Below are 20,318 nucleotides of genomic sequence, written 5' to 3'. Positions count from 1 at the left end.
TAGATATCCACAACTAAGTGAGTGTGTGAACAAAAAAATATTGCATCCAATAAATTAAATAACATGTGATGTGCTTGCATCACTTACTCACCACGGGTATTTACCCAATTTGCACTTTCCAAAGTCCTTGTGCAGTTTTTTCCTACCTTGTGAGGTTGCGACGCGCTCGAGTGTCTGATCATGCATAGATTTTATGTACATTTTACATAAAAACATGCATGATTTCATATTAAAATCTATTAAAAAAACCATCTTATGCTAGGATAGAGCATTTTAATAAAAAATAAAAATAGAGAAAATAAAGAAAAATGGTTTTATTTTGCAAGTTAGTATACATTTTATATTGTTACTAAAATAATGTTAGTTTTCTTTATAGAAAAGAAAAAATTATTAAATATACATATTAGAGTAGTTATTTTTTTTAAAAAAAAGAACAAAATAGTCAAATGAGTTTTTTTGTAAATAATTTTTGTTTGTAGAGTGTTTTTAATTTTTGAAAAAATCATAACAAACCGGTTTAAACCGGTTTGCCCTCTTTAAAAACCGACGAAAGAAAAAAATGCACTGGTCTTCACCCTGTGCGCCTAAGCCATCCCCTTTCCCCTCTTTTCCCTTTCTTTCTCTCCTTCTCCACCACCGGCCTTCTTCCCTTTTTCTTTCCCTTCTCCCTCTTTCTCTGTTTCTTCAAACCGGTGGAGGCTTCTCAGTCGGTGGCGGCGTACGTGGTGGAGGCCACCTCTCCTCTAATCCCTCTGATTTCACGGTAACTTCTTCTTCTTCTTCTTTAGTTTCTTCATCTTCGTTATTTTCAATTGATCTTGTTCTTGTTGTTGTTTCAGAAAAAAATGAAAAAGAATGTAATTCGGCTATGGATTCTGCATTTGTTTCCATGATTTCTGCCTATATCTTTTCCTGTTTTCCGTTTTGTTTTTGTTTCATCTACAAATTTGTTCAAACTCTGCTTACTGTAATTTGATTTTCTGTTCTTTGTTGATTTCCATTCCTGTTGTGTTAATTTCAAGTAAGATTAGTTACAGGTCTTGTTGTCATTCATAGTTTTCTGTAACACATCTTCTAATTTTCCTGTTTTTCTGTTTTTTTTTACTCGTTAACTTGCTGTTTTACAATTTATTTTCCTGTTTTTCACATCATGCCTTTCCTGTTTTTTTACAAGTCAATTCCAGTTTTTTTTTTCATTTTCCTGTTTTTATATTTCATTTTCTTGTGTTTCTTTTATCATTCCATTTCTTGTTTTTCAACTCATTTTCCTGTTTTCTTGTTTTGTTTTTACAGTCAATTCATGTTTCTTTACAATTTGAATTTTCCTGTTTTGTTTTTTTATTTCCTGTTTTAAAACATTCATTTCCCATTTATTTTAATCAATCATTTTTTTTTCTGTTATTTTTTTAGGCATTCTCTCTTGTTTGTTTTTATGTTCTTCATTCTAATTTTCTTGTGTTTTTTTTTTCCAATAGCTCATTTTCTGTTTTGTTAATTAAGTGTTAGTTGTTAATTGAATTCACTCTTAGTTAATTGAAAATGTTAGATATCATTTAGTTAAATAAATCAGTTTATTCAATATTAGATCATAAAATTTGCTTAGTTGTAATTGATTAATTAGTTGTTTTTAATATTCCTTTTAGTCTTAGAATTAGTTAGTTAATTGTCATTAGGTTTATCTAGTTATTGTCATTTAGATTTCATTTATATTACTTTTTATTGTTTTAGTATTCTTCGTTTAGCACAGTTTCTACTTCTCTCTTTTGTACTGCTCGTGTTCGTTTGATTTGTGCAGGATCGCACATGAGTGGAGCTGATGCGCATACGTGACACGGAAGCGCAAGAGTAGAAGCTTTTTGTTTTCAGTTTAGAATTAGGAATTTAATTTTGGGTTTGTAAATAATGTCTTTTAAGCCCTCTGCGTTGGGTATTCATTTGTTGTAATAAGTAGTTAATTAGATTTCCTTTTTCGAACTATTTTTCATTTCGGCAATAAAGATTAGTTAGTTGCTTGTTTGAATACGAAATATTCCCGTTCTCTGAGTTCGACCCAGTCTCATCCTCTAGTGAGAACCGGTTTTTATTATTTGATGTCTGGTTTTCACATGTTTTACATATAAAAATCTTTTCAAAATTACAACGATTTCAAAATAGACATAAGTGTCTACGAGTGTAAATGATATGGGGCTCGGGCCGCTGAGTCAAAAGGTGAATGTTGCGTAAAACTGCAAAAGTATGAAGACTTAGAAGGTTGTAGCCATACTAAAGAACAGAAAGTGACACAGGTACGACCTCTGTATGTCATTCTACTGTCGGCCTCTCGGCAACCAGAGAGAGAGAGAAAGGGCAGGGGTCACCGGCCTGGATTTTCTAGGAGGGAGGGTGTCGAGCCCCCCCCCCCCCCCCCCACTCTGCTCCTTTTCCCCTCTCTCTTTGTGGTTGTCGGGAGGCTGGCAGAAGGTCGGTGGCCCCCTACTGCATCTCTTGCCCCCCTCTCTCTCTATGGTTGCCGGAGGGCCCGCCCACCTCTCTCTCTGTGGTTTGAACCGAGCCCAACCTTGTTCACTTAGCTGAAGGGCTCAGTCCCTTCTGAGATGGTGCCCTCCAGCAACCACAGAGAGAGAGGGGGGCAAGAGATGTGGCAGGGGGCCACCGGCCTCCCAGCAACCACAAAAAGAGAGGGGATGGCACAATAGGGGTTACCGGACCTTCGACAACCTGAAAGAGAGAGAGGGGGCGGGCCCTCTGATAACCACAGAGAGAGAGGGGGGCGAGAGATGCGGCAGGGGGCCACCGGCCTCCCGACAGGGGTTGACGACCCTCCGGCAACCCGAAAGAGAGAGAGAGGGGGGTGGGAGATGCGACAGGGGTCGACGGAAGGGAAAAGAAAAGAAGAAGAAGAAGAAGAAGAAGAAGAAGAAGATAAAGGGGTGGGGGGTCATCTGTGGTTGTCGAATGGGAGGTCGACGGGCGACAGGCGATGGGAGGTCGCGAGGCGGGCGACGGAAGCTCGACTGGCGGCGGGCGGGCGACAACAGAAAAAGAAAGGGAAAAAGGGCTCGCATTAGGGATTTACTGGAAATTTAGCGATGGATTAGTGACGACCAAATTACGTCGCATACTCCGTCGCGACTTTGAGATGGAGTAACGACCAAAAATTCTTGTTGCTGAGCCGTCACGCATTTGCGACGGAGTTTGAGACGGAATTTGGTCATCGCTAATCCATCGCTAACTCGCGACGACATGTTTTTTGTCGCTAATTCCATAAATAATTTGATTGTTAGCGACGAATATTTTTCTCTCGCTAATCCATCGAAAATGGGCGACGGAAAAAATTTGTCGCAAATATCCATCGCCAATATCCGTCGCTAATTGGAGTTTTTCTTGTAGTGTGGTACTAAGAACATGAGGTTGTACAAAGCCTTATGCAATTTACACACATGGTTAGAGAACTGAGAATCAACAAAGTCATGTGGTTGAGTCATGTACACTTCCTCAATCAAAATTTTATGTTGGAACACATTATGCATATCAAGCTATCTAATAGTCTATCTCAGGGAAACAACAATAGTGATGATATAACAGACATTGGGGTTTTTACCATGGGATTGAATGTCTCAAAGTAATCAATCCCTTCCTCTTAACTATAACCTTTAGCAACCAACCAGGCTTTATATTGTTCCAAAGAATTGTCTACATGATGCTTGATTTTAAAAATCCATCTACACCCAATCACATTTGTATTGGGATTAGGAGGAACTAAACTTCATGTGTCATTCTTTAACAGAGCATTAAAATCATCTGTTATAGCTTGATGCCAATGGGTAATCATATGGTGAGTGTGGGTAGTGGGTTGTTCCTGTGAGGAAATAGGAGCATGACCCAATATAGGGGTAGGCTGGGTCAATGGGGGGTCCTCAGTAGGTGTGACCAGACCTGTACCCTCAATAAGGGGCAACATCTGAGGAAGATCCAGTAAAGGGAGATGCAGGGGGTCAGGTGGTGGAGGGGTTGCTTGTGCAAGTGAGAGGGGGATTGGGACAAGAGGGACAAATAATAATCTTCTCAATAGTAGGATCTAGACAAATATCAGTTTCATCAAATTACACATTACGACTGATAATAATCTTCTCAATAATAGGATCTAGACAAATATCCTTTGTGAAGACTATATATCCCAAGAAAAGGCATTTTTTACTTCTAAACTGAAGTTTGTGACTGTTGAAAGGTAGAAGACAAGGATAACAAACACACCCAAACATTTAAAAAAATTATAATAAGGCAAGTTTTGTACATGATTTGAAAAGGAGACTTCCTATATAGCCTTTGATCACTTATACCCTGAAGCATTACTTTTCCCATTTTGCAATTCTTAACATATCACTGATAACAGGGAACCATGCATCGTCTTCTATGGGACTCATGAGTGTGGAATTGTACGCTTCAGGATTGGCAAATAATAATGCGTGCGCACACATTATTATTTGTCCTTGCTTTCGACATGCTTGACACATGGTGAGACACTTTGCAGTCATGCAACCTTGATTTCTGTAGGCATGGCATACTATTGGATTGGTCAGACCATTTGGTGTCATGGATTATACCCACGATTGAGACCAAACCAATTTGGATATCACCCCTTGCTACATGAAGGGTTGAAGTGATTTTAATTATCATGACCTCCTTGAAACAACCCTTGAGTGAGAATCTTATAAGCCAAGTTGGCTACAGGTTCTTTAAGTTCATGCAACTGAGATTCATGAACAAGTAACATGCCCAAGAGGGGTAATGGGATCATCTCTAGTATTCAAAACTATTCTTAAGGACCTATATTCACTCATAGGGAGTCTCGCAAGGATATGCATATTAAGATCCTCATTTGAAATGAGTTTCCCGTCCATTGCAAGTTGATGGGCTATGTTTTTGGCTTTATGAAAATAACCAGTAATTAGGTTTTGTAGTAGAGATTTGAGTTGTTGAATTTTGGCTCTACAACGAGCAACGTACATTTTTCTTAACATATTTCACACACTATATGAGGTGGTTAAACCCACCACTTGGCAATGTAGTGTCAGATAGTGCATATAGGATCCAACTTAATAGAAGTTGATCCATGTGTTCCCTCATTTTCAGGAACACTCACATATTTAGCCGGGCAGGGTTTTGTTCCATCTACCAATCCCATAAGGCCATAGTTTTTCAAGATTGGGACAAAGTGAGATTCCAAAAAAAAAAGATTTGTTTGTGAACATCTTCATAGACAAGAAGTAATGAATGAGGCATGCTACCCTTCTCCTTATCTTGACGTGATGTTGGATCCACTTGGATTGGACATGGATCCGATGTCACTTTAACATGTTTACTCATGACATTTATTTTTGCCATAGCATGGAAGAAAGACGTGTCGTGTCCTTCATAAAGCTACCGACATCACCCTTTTTGGGGCTGGTGTGATTCCTCCATGGATAGTAGAAGTTGAAGCTCATCACCAAGAAGAAGTTGAAACTCATCATGGATAGATTGCCTCTAGGATCCCTGATCAAATGCTGGTTGGATATATAGGATCGCTGTGTTCCTTAATGCATTTATATTTGAAATATGATGAAAGAGTATCAGGTCATAGGCATTTCAGAAAGACAAGATGAACAACTTCCCAAACACAAGGCTTTGAGTTTATTTCTTGCCATCCATTTTGTATGCTTTAACGTGGATCATGAATTGTTAAAGAAAGAATTGTGAGACCCATCTAACATACAATGAACGCAATTGTAAGGTTTAAATGTAAACATGTTGCTTGCAGGCCAAACACTTCATCTATTTATTAAAGTATGCATTATCTAAACTATATTTATTACTATTTAACAAATAACAAACCTATATGAATTGAGCCGAACAAAACACTCCAAGCAGCTCATCTCGTATCCAAACTATTGATGCGTGCGCACACATAGGTAGGGGTGGCAATCGGGTCGGGTTGGCGGGTCGTGTCGGCGGGTTGGCGGGTCAGCATACATCAACACAAACGTGACCCGTTTATTAAACGGGTAACACGATACGACACTGTTAACCCGTTTAATAAACGGGTCGGGTCGGGTAAACGGGTCGGTGGACTGGTAGCGGGCGGGTTGGCGGGTGGGTTGGGGTTGGGTAAACGGGTTGACCCGCTCGCCTAACCCATTTATTAAATGGCTCAACCGGGTTGGCGGGTTGGCATACCCCTAACACAAACCCGACCCGTTTAATAAATGGGTTAGGCAGGTCTACCCGTTTATGACACGAACCCTTTTAAGCCAAACCCGAACCCACCTAAGAAGCGGGTTGGCGGGTTAGGTTGGTGGGTCGGGTCAGATTTTTGCCACCCCTACACATAGGCGTGTAAATGGCCTCAAAATCCAAATTCAACTTTAAGGTCATAGTATCAAGGTCTGATCGGGCATACTATAGGAAAAACCATATTGGACCCCTATATGGATTACATAATCCGGACGCAGCTCAAAATTGGTGAAGTAAATTTTTTTATGTTTTTTAATATTTACACGGTTAAACCATCTTAGGATCAAAGTCTAGTCGCGCTAGCTTTGCGTGTCGTACTTAGGGTCCCTTAAAAATCGTAGATTTCAATTGAAACTCGGATCGGACATGAGTTTGGTATGAAATTTATTATATCAAAATTGGCTCCATAAATTAATAGGATCTAATATGATCTGAATTCTGTTTTGGACCTATTTATTTATTAACAAACCCAATCTTATCGGATAGGTACGGGTCGAGATCAGGTCATATCCGACCTGGTTCATCAGTAATCACGCGTCAGTTGAGGGAAGGGGTTAAACGAAAATATTTTGTGAGATGGGGGAGTGACGGAGTATTTTGCAGTATAAGAAGGACAAAACAAAAACTTCCCCCTTGGTCATTTTTTCCATTTCAGTCCCCACTCTCTCCTTCGCTCTTCATTTTCCCTGTGCGCCCTTCGCTTCAGATCTCTCCTACGGTTTCCGGCGGAGTTCTCCGAAATCTCCGGGAGAGTCCCGGAAATTTGATGATCGTAAAGGTAACTTCCCGATCTACAATTTCCTTCGTTTCCTTCCCGTCGATCTGTAGTTGCGGTGGTGGTTCGGAAAACTAGGGTTTTCGTATCAGATCTGCGGCCTTCCCTGTAGGATTTCGACAATTGGGGTTAGGGTTTGCAGGAAAAGATGGAGAAATCGTGCAGCCTTCTCGTCCACTTCGACAAGGGCACTCCCGCCCTCGCGAACGAGATCAAAACCGCCCTCGAGGGCAACGACGTCTCCGCGAAAATCGACGCCCTGAAGAATTCGATCATGCTTTTGCTCAACGGAGAGACCCTTCCCCAGCTCTTCATCACGATCGTTCGGTACGTCCTGCCGTCGGAGGATCACACGGTGCAGAAACTCCTGCTTCTGTACCTGGAGATCATCGACAAGACCGACACCAAGGGGAAGATCCTTCCCGAGATGATTCTGATCTGTCAGAACCTGAGGAACAATCTGCAGCATCCTAACGAGTACATCCGCGGGGTTACTCTTCGGTTCCTCTGCCGACTGAACGAAGCTGAGCTCATCGAGCCGCTGATCCCGTCCATCCTGTCAAATCTGGAGCATCGACATCCGTTTGTTCGCAGGAACGCGATTTTGGCGATCATGTCGGTCTTCAAGCTTCCTCAAGGGGAGCAATTGCTGGTGGATGCTCCCGAGAGCATCGAACGCGCGCTGGCTACGGAGCAAGATCCGTCTGCCAAGAGGAATGCTTTCCTCATGCTTTTTACGTGTGCCCAGGATCGGGCGATTAATTACCTGTTGAGTCACCTGGATAATGTACCCAATTGGGGAGAATTGCTACAAATGGTGGTCCTTGAATTGATCCGCAAGGTCTGCAGATCCAATTCCGGTGAAAAAGGTAGGTACATTAAGATCATCATTTCCCTTTTGAATGCACCCTCGGCTGCTGTGGTTTATGAGTGTGCTGGTACACTTGTTTCACTCTCTTCGGCACCCACCGCTATTAGAGCGGCTGCAAATACCTACTGCCAGCTTCTTATTTCTCAAAGCGATAACAATGTGAAGCTGATCATTCTTGACCGGCTGAACGAGCTGAAGACTTCACACAGGGAAGTTATGGTCGATATGATTATGGACATATTGAGGGCGCTTTCTAGCCCCAATGTGGACATTCGGAGGAAGACGCTTGACATTGTGCTTGAGTTGATCACTCCTAGAAACGTTGATGAGGTCGTTCTTACCCTTAAGAAGGAAGTTGTGAAAACACAGAGTGCAGAACTGGAGAAGAATGGGGAATACCGCCAGATGCTAGTTCAAGCAATCCACTCATGTGCAATTAAGTTCCCAGAAGTGGCCAGCACTGTTGTGCATCTTTTGATGGATTTCTTGGGCGATAGCAATGTTGCCTCTGCAATGGATGTGGTTGTGTTTGTACGGGAGATCATTGAAACAAATCCGAAACTTAGAGTGTCAATAATCACTAGGCTTTTGGATACATTCTATCAGATCCGTTCATCTCGGGTTTGCTCGTGTGCTCTTTGGATCATTGGTGAGTATTGCCTCTCAGCATCTGAAGTTGAGAATGGCATTTCAACCGTTAAGCAGTGTCTGGGCGATCTCCCTTTCTTCACCATAGCGGAGGATGGGGATAATGCAGATACAAAAGGGCTGGCATCGTCTAAACCACAGCACCCAACCTCAGTTACAGTATCTTCTAGAAGGCCTGCAATTTTAGCTGACGGAACGTATGCCACACAAAGTGCTGCCTCTGAAACTGCCATTTCAGCACCTACCCTTGTCCAGGGATCATTGACTTCCACTGGGAACTTGAGATCACTGATCCTTAGTGGTGATTTCTTCCTTGCTGCAGTTGTGGCATGTACTTTGACTAAGCTTGTTCTGAGACTGGAGGAGGTGCATTCGTCGAAAGTGGAAGTGAATAAAACTTCTGCAGGAGTTCTACTTATCATGGTTTCTATGTTGCAGCTTGGTGAGTCCTCCTTTCTCCCTCACCCTATTGACAATGATTCTCGTGATAGGATTTTCCTCTGCTTGCGGATACTGTGTAATACTGGTGATGAGGTTCGGAAGATATGGTTGCAATCCTGTCGGCAAAGTTTTGTAAAGATGCTTTCTGATAAGCAATTCCGTGAATCGGAGGAGATAAAAGCAAAGGCTCAAATATCCCATGCCCAACCAGATGACCTGATTGACTTCTATCACTTGAAAAGCAGAAAGGTAAAAGTCCCCTTTGCTTGCTTCTTTTTCTTCTAAGGCTGTTTGATTTTTCTTATCGGCAAAAAAATTATTGTTAATTATCATGCATGACTTTGTTACATATGCTTCCTGTTTATGACTACAACCAGGAGATATTGTCATGGCATGTTAGAGGTGCACATTACTTGATTAATGCAAGTTCTGAACTCAATTACCCTTTTAAAGGTGCTTAATATGCATTTTGTATCTTATTTAGGTTAATCAAATGGCACATAGATGAAGCATAGAGATGATATTTGTATCGGTATCACGGCCGCAGATAGATACAATTTGATATCACAATAATGTCAGTGAGGCTTTTCATTGGGTGAATATAAAAATAAGTTGTTCTTTGGACAATCTCTGAAAAAACTCCAATTTTCATGATAAAAGTATATAGCATTAAAACTGAATGTTGAAAAATGTGAAAATGAAATTTCCAAGCAAATGACATTGATAGTATTGTGATATTTTTTGCTTTGGATACACACACACACAAACTAGCCAAAACCACCCTCCTAATGGAGGGCTTAGATCGAAGTCTCTCTCTCTCTCTCTCTCTCTCTCTCTCTCTCTCTCTCTCTCTCTCTCTCTCCTTACTTTAAGGAGTTTGTTAATGTATACATAGCTAATTACCTATCTTACTCTGTCTCTTAAGTTTATGGACACTTTCATTTTATTCTTTCTTTCTCTATCTTATATGTGTGTGACAAGGGGCATAATAACAAAAGTTTTCAACATCTCTAAAAAGACACCTACACAGCAAATAACCTGTCATTTTAAGTAGTAAGATTTTTTTATGTTGTTCAAACTTTATCATAGAGTGAATAATCTTGAAGTTCATCTTAAAACTTAGATTAGCGATATTTGTCTAAAAGAATGATCTTGTTATATGTTTAATGCATTGAATAATTAACTTGTAAGAAGAGTGATATCTGTTCAGTGTTCACGTTAGATGCATTTCAGTCAAACACAGATGGATTCAACCTGCTACAATATATCATTAATGAGTTACCCATTTATTATGCCATAGTCACATGCACTTGTCTCGACAATATCTCAATGGGGCAAAGTCTCAAGTATTATTTGATTTTCTATAAATCGTAGAAAATCTTTTCATTTAGAGAACAATATATGCAAGCTAAGAATAATATATTTTGCTTTTGCTTTTCTTGCAAATGTGTACAAAAAGGCAAAAAGGTTGGAACAAAAAGGGAGGAAAATTAAGATAAGTAAAAAAAATATCATGATATTTTCACAACAGCATTGTGATATTATTAAATTGCCAATATTTTATATTTATTGTGATATTGTTCTTTCTCATCCATCATATCATGACCATATTGTTATATTTTAAAATATCCGCAATATGTGACTGTATTTTTCAGACGAAGCTCTTGGGATCAATATCACATCATGTGTCAATTATCTTTTCGGGTTTTGTGCTATACTGACAAAGTTCCATGTCCTTTTTGTCAATGTGTACCAAACCTAAAGTTGATATGCACCCTTCATCCAGTTGAACTACAAGAAATGTTACGAGGTTTCATATTGTGGCTAGTCTTTTTCAAATCAGTGTAAGACGTACTGTGTCTGTTTTTTCTAGTTTATGATATTATTCACGATATACTATTCTTTTATAAAAAAATTCTTTTTATGCATGATTAAGAAAGATATGTATGAAAATTCTGTCTTTGCCAGTTTATTGTAGACGATATATAATTCATTGCTGACATAGATCAGTTAAGGTTGATTCAGGCACAAGGTCTTGAGAACTGAGAAGTGCTAGAACTTTTGAACATATGAAATCATGAACAGAGTAAGGCTTTGCTTGGGCGCTTGTAGTTGATGGAGATGACAAATCCAAGATTTTGTAAATATGGGAGTTGAAAGTTTGAGGATATGTCAAATCTATCACCTATGTGGAAGCTAACACAAGTTCCAGAGGTGATTTCACACTCCCTGGAATTGGGATAGGCTTCCAGGGAATGTGCAAAATACATGTACAATGAACAAACTAGCAGCAAGGCTGTTCAAATGGATTGCAGTTGACTAGACCTATGATCTAATTTTGGCATTTTTTTAATATAGATTATTAAGATCAGATCTCATTTGGATCCTAAATGCGGGTCAGGCTCCAGTCCAACTCACTCAAGCACTCCACACTAGGGGTGGCAATCGGGTCGGGTTGGCGGGTCAGCATACCTCAACCCGAACCCGACCCGTTTATTAAAAGGGTCGGCTGTGGCAAACACGAACCCGACCCGTTTAATAAACGGGTAACCCGACACGACCCGCCAACCCATTTAATAAATGGGTTGGGTCGGGTGAACGGATTTTCAGGTTCGCGGATCAGGTTGGCGGGTTGGGTTGGCGGGTTGACGGATCGGGTTGGCAGGTTGGCGGGTCGGGTTGGCGGGTCGGGCAGACGGGTTGGCGGGTTGACCCACCCGCCTAACCCGTTTATTAAACGGGTCAGCCGGGTTGGCGGGTTGGCATACCCCCAACCCGAACCCGACCTGTTTAATAAACGGGTTGCGTGGGTCAACCCGTTTATTAAACGGGTTGGCTTAAGCCCAACCCGAACCCGCCTAAGAGGCGGGTTGGCGGGTCGTGTCAGAAATTGCCACCCCTACTCCACACCCATCTTCCGATTTGGAATGCCTAAACAATATGATACACAATCCCTTTTCCTATTCTTCATGTACCCATCTCCACACAATGAAAAAGAAAGATTAGTGTAACCCGGCAGGACTGAACAGTAGCGCGAGTTGGGCCGCTGACTCAACACCGCTAAAGATGGAACCCGCCAAAGATCCTCAAGAGGTTGTTGTTGGAATGGAGAGATGGTAGGGGTTTTGGAGTTGCCAAATTCCCTCCCATCTTTGGGTGGCTTCCAACTTCAGGATCCCACTAAAACGGAGGGCATTGAGAATTCTGTGAATCCCCCAGATGCCATCCCAAATATGGCTCCCAAACAGATAGGAGATGAAGTTATGGTCAGATCTTTGGTGCCTAGTGTAATTTCTTATTTTTAATTGATAATGTTCCATATTTTGAAGCTTTTTAATAACATTAGAAAGTAACTATCCTTGTCTATAAGAATATGTTCTAGTAGTGATGCAAAATTATTTTTAGTTTTTTGGTAAGCAAATTGAGTCTTTTTAAGCAAGTGCATAGTTAGTGCAGAAGACAAGGGTAGGATGAGTGAACACCATCCCAATAAAAGGAGAAACTAAGAAGCAACCAGTTATGTGGATAAATTGAAGTTAAGAGTGTTGTGGCACAGAACTAATCGGCTCAATACACATTGATTGGCCACTTAATATGGGGATGTCTTTAATATCTTTTGAATGGTAGATGTGCACTTTAATTAGGGCTGGTGATGCACTGTAAGGAGGCATTTGGACGAATGCTTAGCCATGCAACCTGCACGAGGAGATGGTCCTGGGTTCACCTTAATAAGTATGCTCATCACCTGCTTAGTAGAGAAATATGAGAAGATTTCACATTAGAAGTGTCAAACTGCAACTTTTGCTTGTGATGACTTCAAAAGGGATGCATTGAACTGAAATTGCCAAGTGCCTTTGTATAGTCTCTCTTTCTATCAAGTCCCTCATTATGATGCACCTTGATAAACAGAGGGAAAAAGAAAACTTGATAGGCAACATAACAATCTTTCATAATAAGTGGTCTAACTTTTCTTTTTTATGCAAACAATGGATGTCCACCCTCTAGATGCCCACATATTGATGCATTCATTTGAAGTTCTGTGCTTCACCTCTCCAGTCAACTACAACAATTTGTTGTGGTGTTTCTTCTCTCAGAACTTTGATTTATGGTATTTTTTCTAACGAAGCCACCTTTATACCTAGGGTGTAGCTAGACAAGATTGCTCACCAAAGCATAAGTTATTCATTATTCATAGAAAAGAGGAGGCAGAACCGGAATGGCGCTGCTATGCTTGACCTTTCTCCTCTCTCAGATCATTGTTTAGAGAGTGATGCTGCATATTTTGCTTTCATGACACCTCGCAGTACCTTTTTGTCTCTTGCCCTTGAAAAGTATCAGTTTTAGTTGCAAAGACAAACTGCTGAAGCCAGCACATATTTAACCTAGCATTGCATAAATTGGTAAATACAAATCTGATTGCTCATTTGATGTCGTCTCTCAGTTTTTCATGGACAGTCCTCAACATTATCTTCTCTCTCATCCAAAGGATTGTCCACAGTCACTCGGTTTTCTGGTTGTGGGTCGTGAACCTTGGTGCTGCCTTTTTATAGGAGCATGTGAGGAATTATTAATACTTCCATATTTGGCATTGATGTGATGCCAAGCATCCTAAGATTTCTTGTTTTTATATCTCCTGCATTCATTTCCCATGCCATATATATATATATATAATGAGAACTACCATGTGAACTGCAATTTTCATGGATTTTTTTGTTCTTTACTCTTAAATCTAACCAGATATTATCTACATGCTTGGTTTTATAAGGACCAGCTCTTGAATCATCCAACTACGATGCATAAACAAGATTTTTCTAAGGCTTTAAAATCAATGGCTCGTAATCTTCATAAATATTCAAGCATTCAAAAATTGCATTTTTTTCATTGAAAATACATGATCCAACAGTTGGTTCCTAGCAAATTTACTGTGCCAAGTACATCTACATGGTTGGATTTGCAAAAACAACAACAACAACAACAACAACAACAACAACAACTACGCCTTCATCCCAAAACAATTGGGGTCAGCGATATGAACCAAAAAAGAAATTCATTTTGGGTCTTCCACATGAATCCTTTTCCTCCAATCATTTCTATCCAACGCCATGTCCTCGGTGAGGTTCAAAGCATTCATATCCTTTCCTATCATCTCCATCCAAGTCTTCCTAGGCCTACCCCGACCTCTTTTAACTAATATATTTTCCCATTTCTCCAACCTTCTAACTGGAGCATCATTAGGCCTTCGCCGAATATGTCCAAACCACCGTAAACGATTCTCTCGCATCTTATTTTCAATGGGTGCAACACCTACCTTCTTACATATCTCTTCGTTCCGAATCTTATCTTTTATTGTATTTCCACACATCCATCTAAGCATCCGCATCTCAGCTACACTCATTTTTTGAATATGATGTCTCTTGGCAGCCCAACATTCCGTACCATATAGTAAAGCGGGTCTAATAGTCGTCCTATAAAACTTTCCCTTCAACCGCAATGGCATTCTACGATCGCACAGCACTCCAGTAGCACTTTTCCATTTCATCCACCCAACCTTTATCCTATGATTTACATCTCCATCAATTTCTCCATACTTTTGAATGATGGATCCCAAATATTTGAAATAATCATTCACCGGTATATCTTGCTCACCAAGCTTCACTACACTCCCATCACTACTTCGTTGCTTACTAAACCGACATTCCATATATTCAGTCTTACTCTTACTCAACTTAAAACCTCTAGCTTCCAATGTCTGTCTCCATAATTCTAACTTAGCATTAACCCCAGCTCTAGACTCATCAATCAAAACAATATCATCAGCAAACAACATACACCACGGTACATTTTCTTGAATTGATCTCGTAAGCTCATCCATCACTATTGCAAATAGGAAAGGGCTTAAAGCAGATCCTTGATGTAACCCAACCGTTATCGGGAAATTGGTTGTCACCCCTCCACAAGTGCGGACATTGGTTACTACTCCTTCATACATATCTTTAATTATACTAATGTACTTGAGAGAAACACCTTTCTTCATCATTGTCCACCAGAGAACGTCCCTAGGTACTCTATCGTATGCCTTCTCTAAATCAATAAAAACCATATGCAAATCTTTGTTCCTCTCTCTATATCTTTCAATAAGTTGTCTAAGAAGATGTATAGCTTCCATAGTTGATCTTCCAGGCATAAAACCAAATTGATTCTCCGATATCATGACAACCTTCCTCAACCTAGACTCAATCACCCTCTCCCAAAGTTTCATAGTATGACTCATGAGTTTTATACCACGATAGTTTGTGCAATCTTGTATATCACCCTTATTCTTATATAAAGGCACCAAAGTACTCTTCCTCCACTCATTAGGCATCTTATTTGTTCGCCAAATCAAGTTAAAAAGATTTGTCAACCATTCTAAACCTTTCTCTCCCAAGCATTTCCAAGCCTCGATAGGTATACCATCTGGGCCAACTGCCCTTCTTGATTTCATTTTCTTCAAAGCCTCTGCAATTTCTTTCTTTTGAATCTTGCGCATGAAGTCACGATTTATCTCATGAAAAGGAATGGATTTGCAAAAAAAGCTTTGAAAATGCCCATATTTCTAGTTCTCATATTCTAGTGACTATATATATATAGTAATGATAAGGTGGTACAGGAGCACCTACTCCCACATAGTAAAAGCTTTCATTTTTCAAAATTCTTGAGTTTTTTTATTGATCAGAATCATCAGACCCTATAGATGTGGTCTACATGCATTTTTAAGTAGAAAACAAGTTTTGGATCATATGATTGTAATGATTGTATAGGTTTTTAAGACCTTAAAAATCAACAGTCCACAATGTACCAAAGTTTCATGATTTAAAAATTTTTATTTTATGTTAAAAAACATGATCCAAGTCATGTTTCCTATCAAAGAAACTATGTTGAGCACATCTATGAAGCTTGATTGAGAAGATGCAACCTACATCTATGATTTCTACAAGGTGGGTGTAGGTGCTCCTGGAGCACCATAGCATTATATATATATATATATATAGGGAGAGAGAGAGAGAGTAATGATAAGGTGCTCCAGGAGCACTTACACACAATTACTAGGAACCACAGTTTTCATAATTTGTGTTTGTATTTTATTTTATTTTGTTGATCAAACTTACAGATATTGATCTACATACATTTCTTAGTAGAAAACAAGTTTTGGATCATGTCATTGCAATAACCCTCCCTCTCCAATCATTCTTTGTTCTCTCCCTAAGCATCTACAAAAATTATTACAGTATCAGAGCCAAATATTTAATTTATCTTAATCATTTAGGGTAATTTTCCTTTCTCATTCCTAATTGTCTTTCTTCTCTCTATCTCCTCTTACTCTCTTCTTTTCTCTTAAAAGACCGTCTTTTTTTCCTCTTCTTGCTCTCATCTTGCTACCAGTCTATTGTTTTCTTACCTTGGGATTCACACCCACGGTACCTGCTGATGTCAGCCGATGAGTTTTTCTTTCCTAAAGCTTTAGGATTTCTATATAGAGTTAAAAAAAACTTTAAAACTAACTAATAATTAATAAAGGTTAATCTCATGTTGTCTCTATTTGAAGCACAATGACACGTTTAAGTCATTGATGCCGATAAATTGCCTCTGATGAGCATTTTTTTGCAATAACATTATTGAGTCTTCTCACAGAGTATAATTTCTTGTTTCCTTTTACAGGGCATGAGCCAGCTTGAATTGGAAGATGAAGTGCAAGATGACCTCAAGAGGGCCACAGGAGAATTCACCAAGGATGGAGATGATATAAATAAACTTAATCGCATTCTTCAACTCACTGGATTCAGTGACCCTGTATATGCAGAAGCTTATGTAACTGTACATCAGTATGACATTGTTCTTGATGTCACAATTATAAATCGGACCAAAGATACACTGCAGAATCTTTGCTTGGAGCTGGCAACGATGGGGGATCTTAAACTTGTGGAACGCCCTCAAAATTACACATTGGCTCCTGCATCAAGCAAACAGATTCGTGCTAACATAAAGGTCTCTTCCACTGAAACCGGTGTTATATTTGGAAATATTGTTTATGAGACAACAAATGTGCTTGATCGCACCGTCGTCGTCCTTAATGACATTCACATTGATATCATGGACTACATATCTCCTGCTACCTGTGCTGATGTGGCATTCAGAACAATGTGGGCGGAATTTGAATGGGAAAACAAGGTATTGTTCTCATGCTCTACTTTTGGAGTGATTATTTCTCAAAACTTGTTATTTCTTTTTGTAGTAATTTAAATCTTGGAAGTTAGTCATGTGCAAAGTTGTAACAATCACTTAAATAAGTGGTTGATGCAACTGAAAGTTTGTGCCTTGTCATTCCTCATGTTTTGATTGCTGGTAAATTCTCTTGTACTGATAACAGGTAGCTGTGAACACTGTAATTCAGGATGAGAAAGAGTTCCTTGATCACATTGTTAAGTCTACAAACATGAAATGCCTCACACCTCCGTAAGTTCATTTCTTTGAGCAATATCCTAATTTTAGAGGAACGAAGGAATTGCTAAATTTTTTGTATACTGAGAAAAGTAGCATGTCATTTAGTTATCCGTTATAAATCATGCACAAGCAATTTGATTGCTCCTTGGACAAGGTTATAAAGAAGTTATTCTGCTTTCTCTAATCAGGACTTGCAAAAAGTTTTTTTTTTCTCTGGCTTGTTTGCCCATTTTTGTATCTTTTTTCCCTATTTTTAATTAAGCTTGGTTAAGGAGGACTAGCACAGGTGGAATTCTCCCACTATAGTCATAAAGTGCTCAGTAATGGGTCTTCTTGCTTTTCCCCTTGGCATGTTCCCCCACCCCACCTGTCTAATTGTAACTCTAGGTAAGATTGGTTTTGGCAGATCAGATTTGACAGTTGTTCTTAGGTTTGTTAAATCCTGTCTTTTGGCATTACAGTCTGGATAGTTGACCCTATGGCCCTGCACTTTTAAGTTTTGCTAATTAAATACTGATCATCCCAAAGGAATCTTGTCCTTTCTGTGTTGGAATAATAATGCTCTTTTTGAATGCTCTCATATGTGATGGTTAGTGAATACATGTAGACTATAAGCAGCTTTATCGACTCCAGGACATCTGCATGGGAAAATTATTTGGAAGGAAATAGAATCCTCTTGGTCGCTAATTTTGGGTTTCATACATTCATTGACATGTGCTGATAGTCCTACTTTTGAGTAGATGCATCTTCTGAATTGTTCTTTCTTTAGCTAAAGAAGAGTTTTGATGATTATGTTCTGTGATTGCTGATTTTAGGTGTGCAATGGAGGGTGATTGTGGATACCTAGCAGCTAATCTCTATGCAAAGAGTGTCTTTGGCGAGGATGCTCTGGTGAACATAAGCATTGAGAAGCAGGCAGATGGTAAGCTTACTGGGTATATTAGGATCAGAAGCAAGACACAGGGCATAGCTCTAAGCCTAGGTGACAAGATCACTCTCAAGCAGAAAGGTGGTTAGATCTACTGTTTATATATGCGATCATCAATCTTCCGTCATGAATTTGTGATGGGAGCTTCTTATTTTGGAGACACTTTTCATCACCTTCGCTTGAGGTATCGTGTTCTGTTGTCATCAGTAGTGGCACAATTATTGGTTCATTTTACTTCCCAAATCAGCCATTCTTTTACTGATGTTTTGAGAGGCTTGAGTTCTGACAGGACTGCTTTTTTCTGTTGTCATTCCTTTTTTGTTTAAATCAAGTATGGGTACACCGTACTTGTAGTTTTATGCTTTAGAGGTAATATGACAGTTTGTAGCGTTTAAGGAGAGCGGGGAATTATGCTTCACTTGTTGGACTTCGTTATAAAAAGCATGCTTTTTCCTAGTTGCTGGTCTTATACATTTGTAGCTTTATTTTTAGTCATTCCGATTTTAATAAGAAATTGACGCATTGAAATTTATTCACCAAAAATTCCTACATGAAGATAATCCGCCTTGGAAATTGTGGAACTTAATATCATCTCTTACAGTTATCTTTCTACCTGTTACCTTTGAAATAAATTTGAAGACTGTATAGCAATCAACACACATCCTTTGGTTATTCACAATTCGCAGTCACACCATTGGGCAATTCAAGTAGCCCGAATGCTACATATGGCTTCTCGCTATGTTGAGCAAGACTCTCCTCTCTGTCCTTCATCGACGTCCTTGTAAACCGGACTTTTCTGGCACATAACCGATAGATTTCATTTCCTTGCTAAGCGCCTTCAATTTATCATATATAGATGTGGGGATTTGTCTCCTGCGGTGAAAAAGACTGCCTCAGTTTTTACATCAATCCAACTGCACCCTTGTACTTTCCTTACTCCCTACTGGCTGAACGGTAGATGTTTGCCAGCTGAACGTAGGGAGTGCAAGCACCCAAGAGTGCACCCCACATTGTCGAGTTGCGCTCAAATGGTGTGTTCTGCATCAGATTTACTGTTTCTTTAAGCTGTGCATATTGGCCTAAAAGACTGGTCATGCTGGCACAATGCTCTGGCCGTGGCTCCAAGCCGTAGTCATTGGTGGTCATGTGCTTGTAGAAATATGAACCTTCGTCCATCAAGCCTCCATAGTTGCATGCTATAAGAACGCTAGCGAAGGTACTGTGGTTTGGAGTCAAGTTAGTCCTCGACATTCTTGTGAATAAGTGAATAGCTGTTGTGAATATTAAAAAAAGAATCACATTTGTATATCCAAAATGATGGGTCTATGCGTGATTTATGCTACAGGAACTATGCTAGACACGTTTACGAGTTCAAGATTAGATAAAGCTCGAAACCACTACTTTCTACAAGAAAGTACGGTAGAGTCAAGTGGACAAAATACAATACCCAATATTTAGATCTTAAAACCAACGGGGCTCCACTTGTCTAACCGCTAGGGTATCACAGACAGAACCTGATTGATTCAGATGGAGAAATTCAATTGTATTTACTGATTGATTCAGATGGAGAAATTCAATTGTATTTACTGATTGATTCAGATGGGGAAGTTCAATCGTATTTACGATGCATTTAAATACCTTAGTTCCTACATCTGAGGGATCTGATTTTAGAACTGAGGATTAGCAATCCTTTTATCCTTTCAGAAATTGGACCAAAAATTCATCAGTTTACACCATATGGATATCAAGTCCTCAAAAAACGAAGGGTTCAGATTCTATGTTCGAATCTTGCATTTGATATGAGCTCCACGCTAGATCCAATCCACGAAACTGACATTGTTATCTCGCAGAGTAACTCAAGCAAATTGTCTTTATTGTTTTCTTCAGTGTTGTGTCAGTCA

At 39.6% G+C, this 20,318-nt stretch overlaps 1 protein-coding gene across 1 annotated transcript; it reads left to right on the top strand.

Moving 5' to 3' along the window:
* Positions 1–6,972: 6,972 nt before the first annotated feature.
* Positions 6,973–18,874, top strand: LOC149835403 (coatomer subunit beta-1-like). Its single transcript, XM_090008468.1, has 5 exons — positions 6,973–7,051; positions 7,191–9,257; positions 16,707–17,216; positions 17,416–17,501; positions 18,305–18,874. Exons 1-5 carry the CDS (start codon positions 7,040–7,042, stop codon positions 18,504–18,506), a joined length of 2,877 nt encoding a protein of 958 aa, XP_089864594.1. The 5' UTR covers positions 6,973–7,039; the 3' UTR covers positions 18,507–18,874.
* The last annotated feature ends 1,444 nt before the right edge of the window (positions 18,875–20,318 follow it).

This window comes from Nuphar pumila, chromosome 6 (assembly GCF_984573655.1).
Source record: "Nuphar pumila chromosome 6, dmNupPumi1.hap1.1, whole genome shotgun sequence".
Classification (NCBI taxonomy): Eukaryota; Viridiplantae; Streptophyta; class Magnoliopsida; order Nymphaeales; family Nymphaeaceae; genus Nuphar; species Nuphar pumila.
The sequence above is the reverse complement of the archived record's forward strand: the minus strand, read 5'-3'. Positions and strand labels throughout refer to the sequence as shown.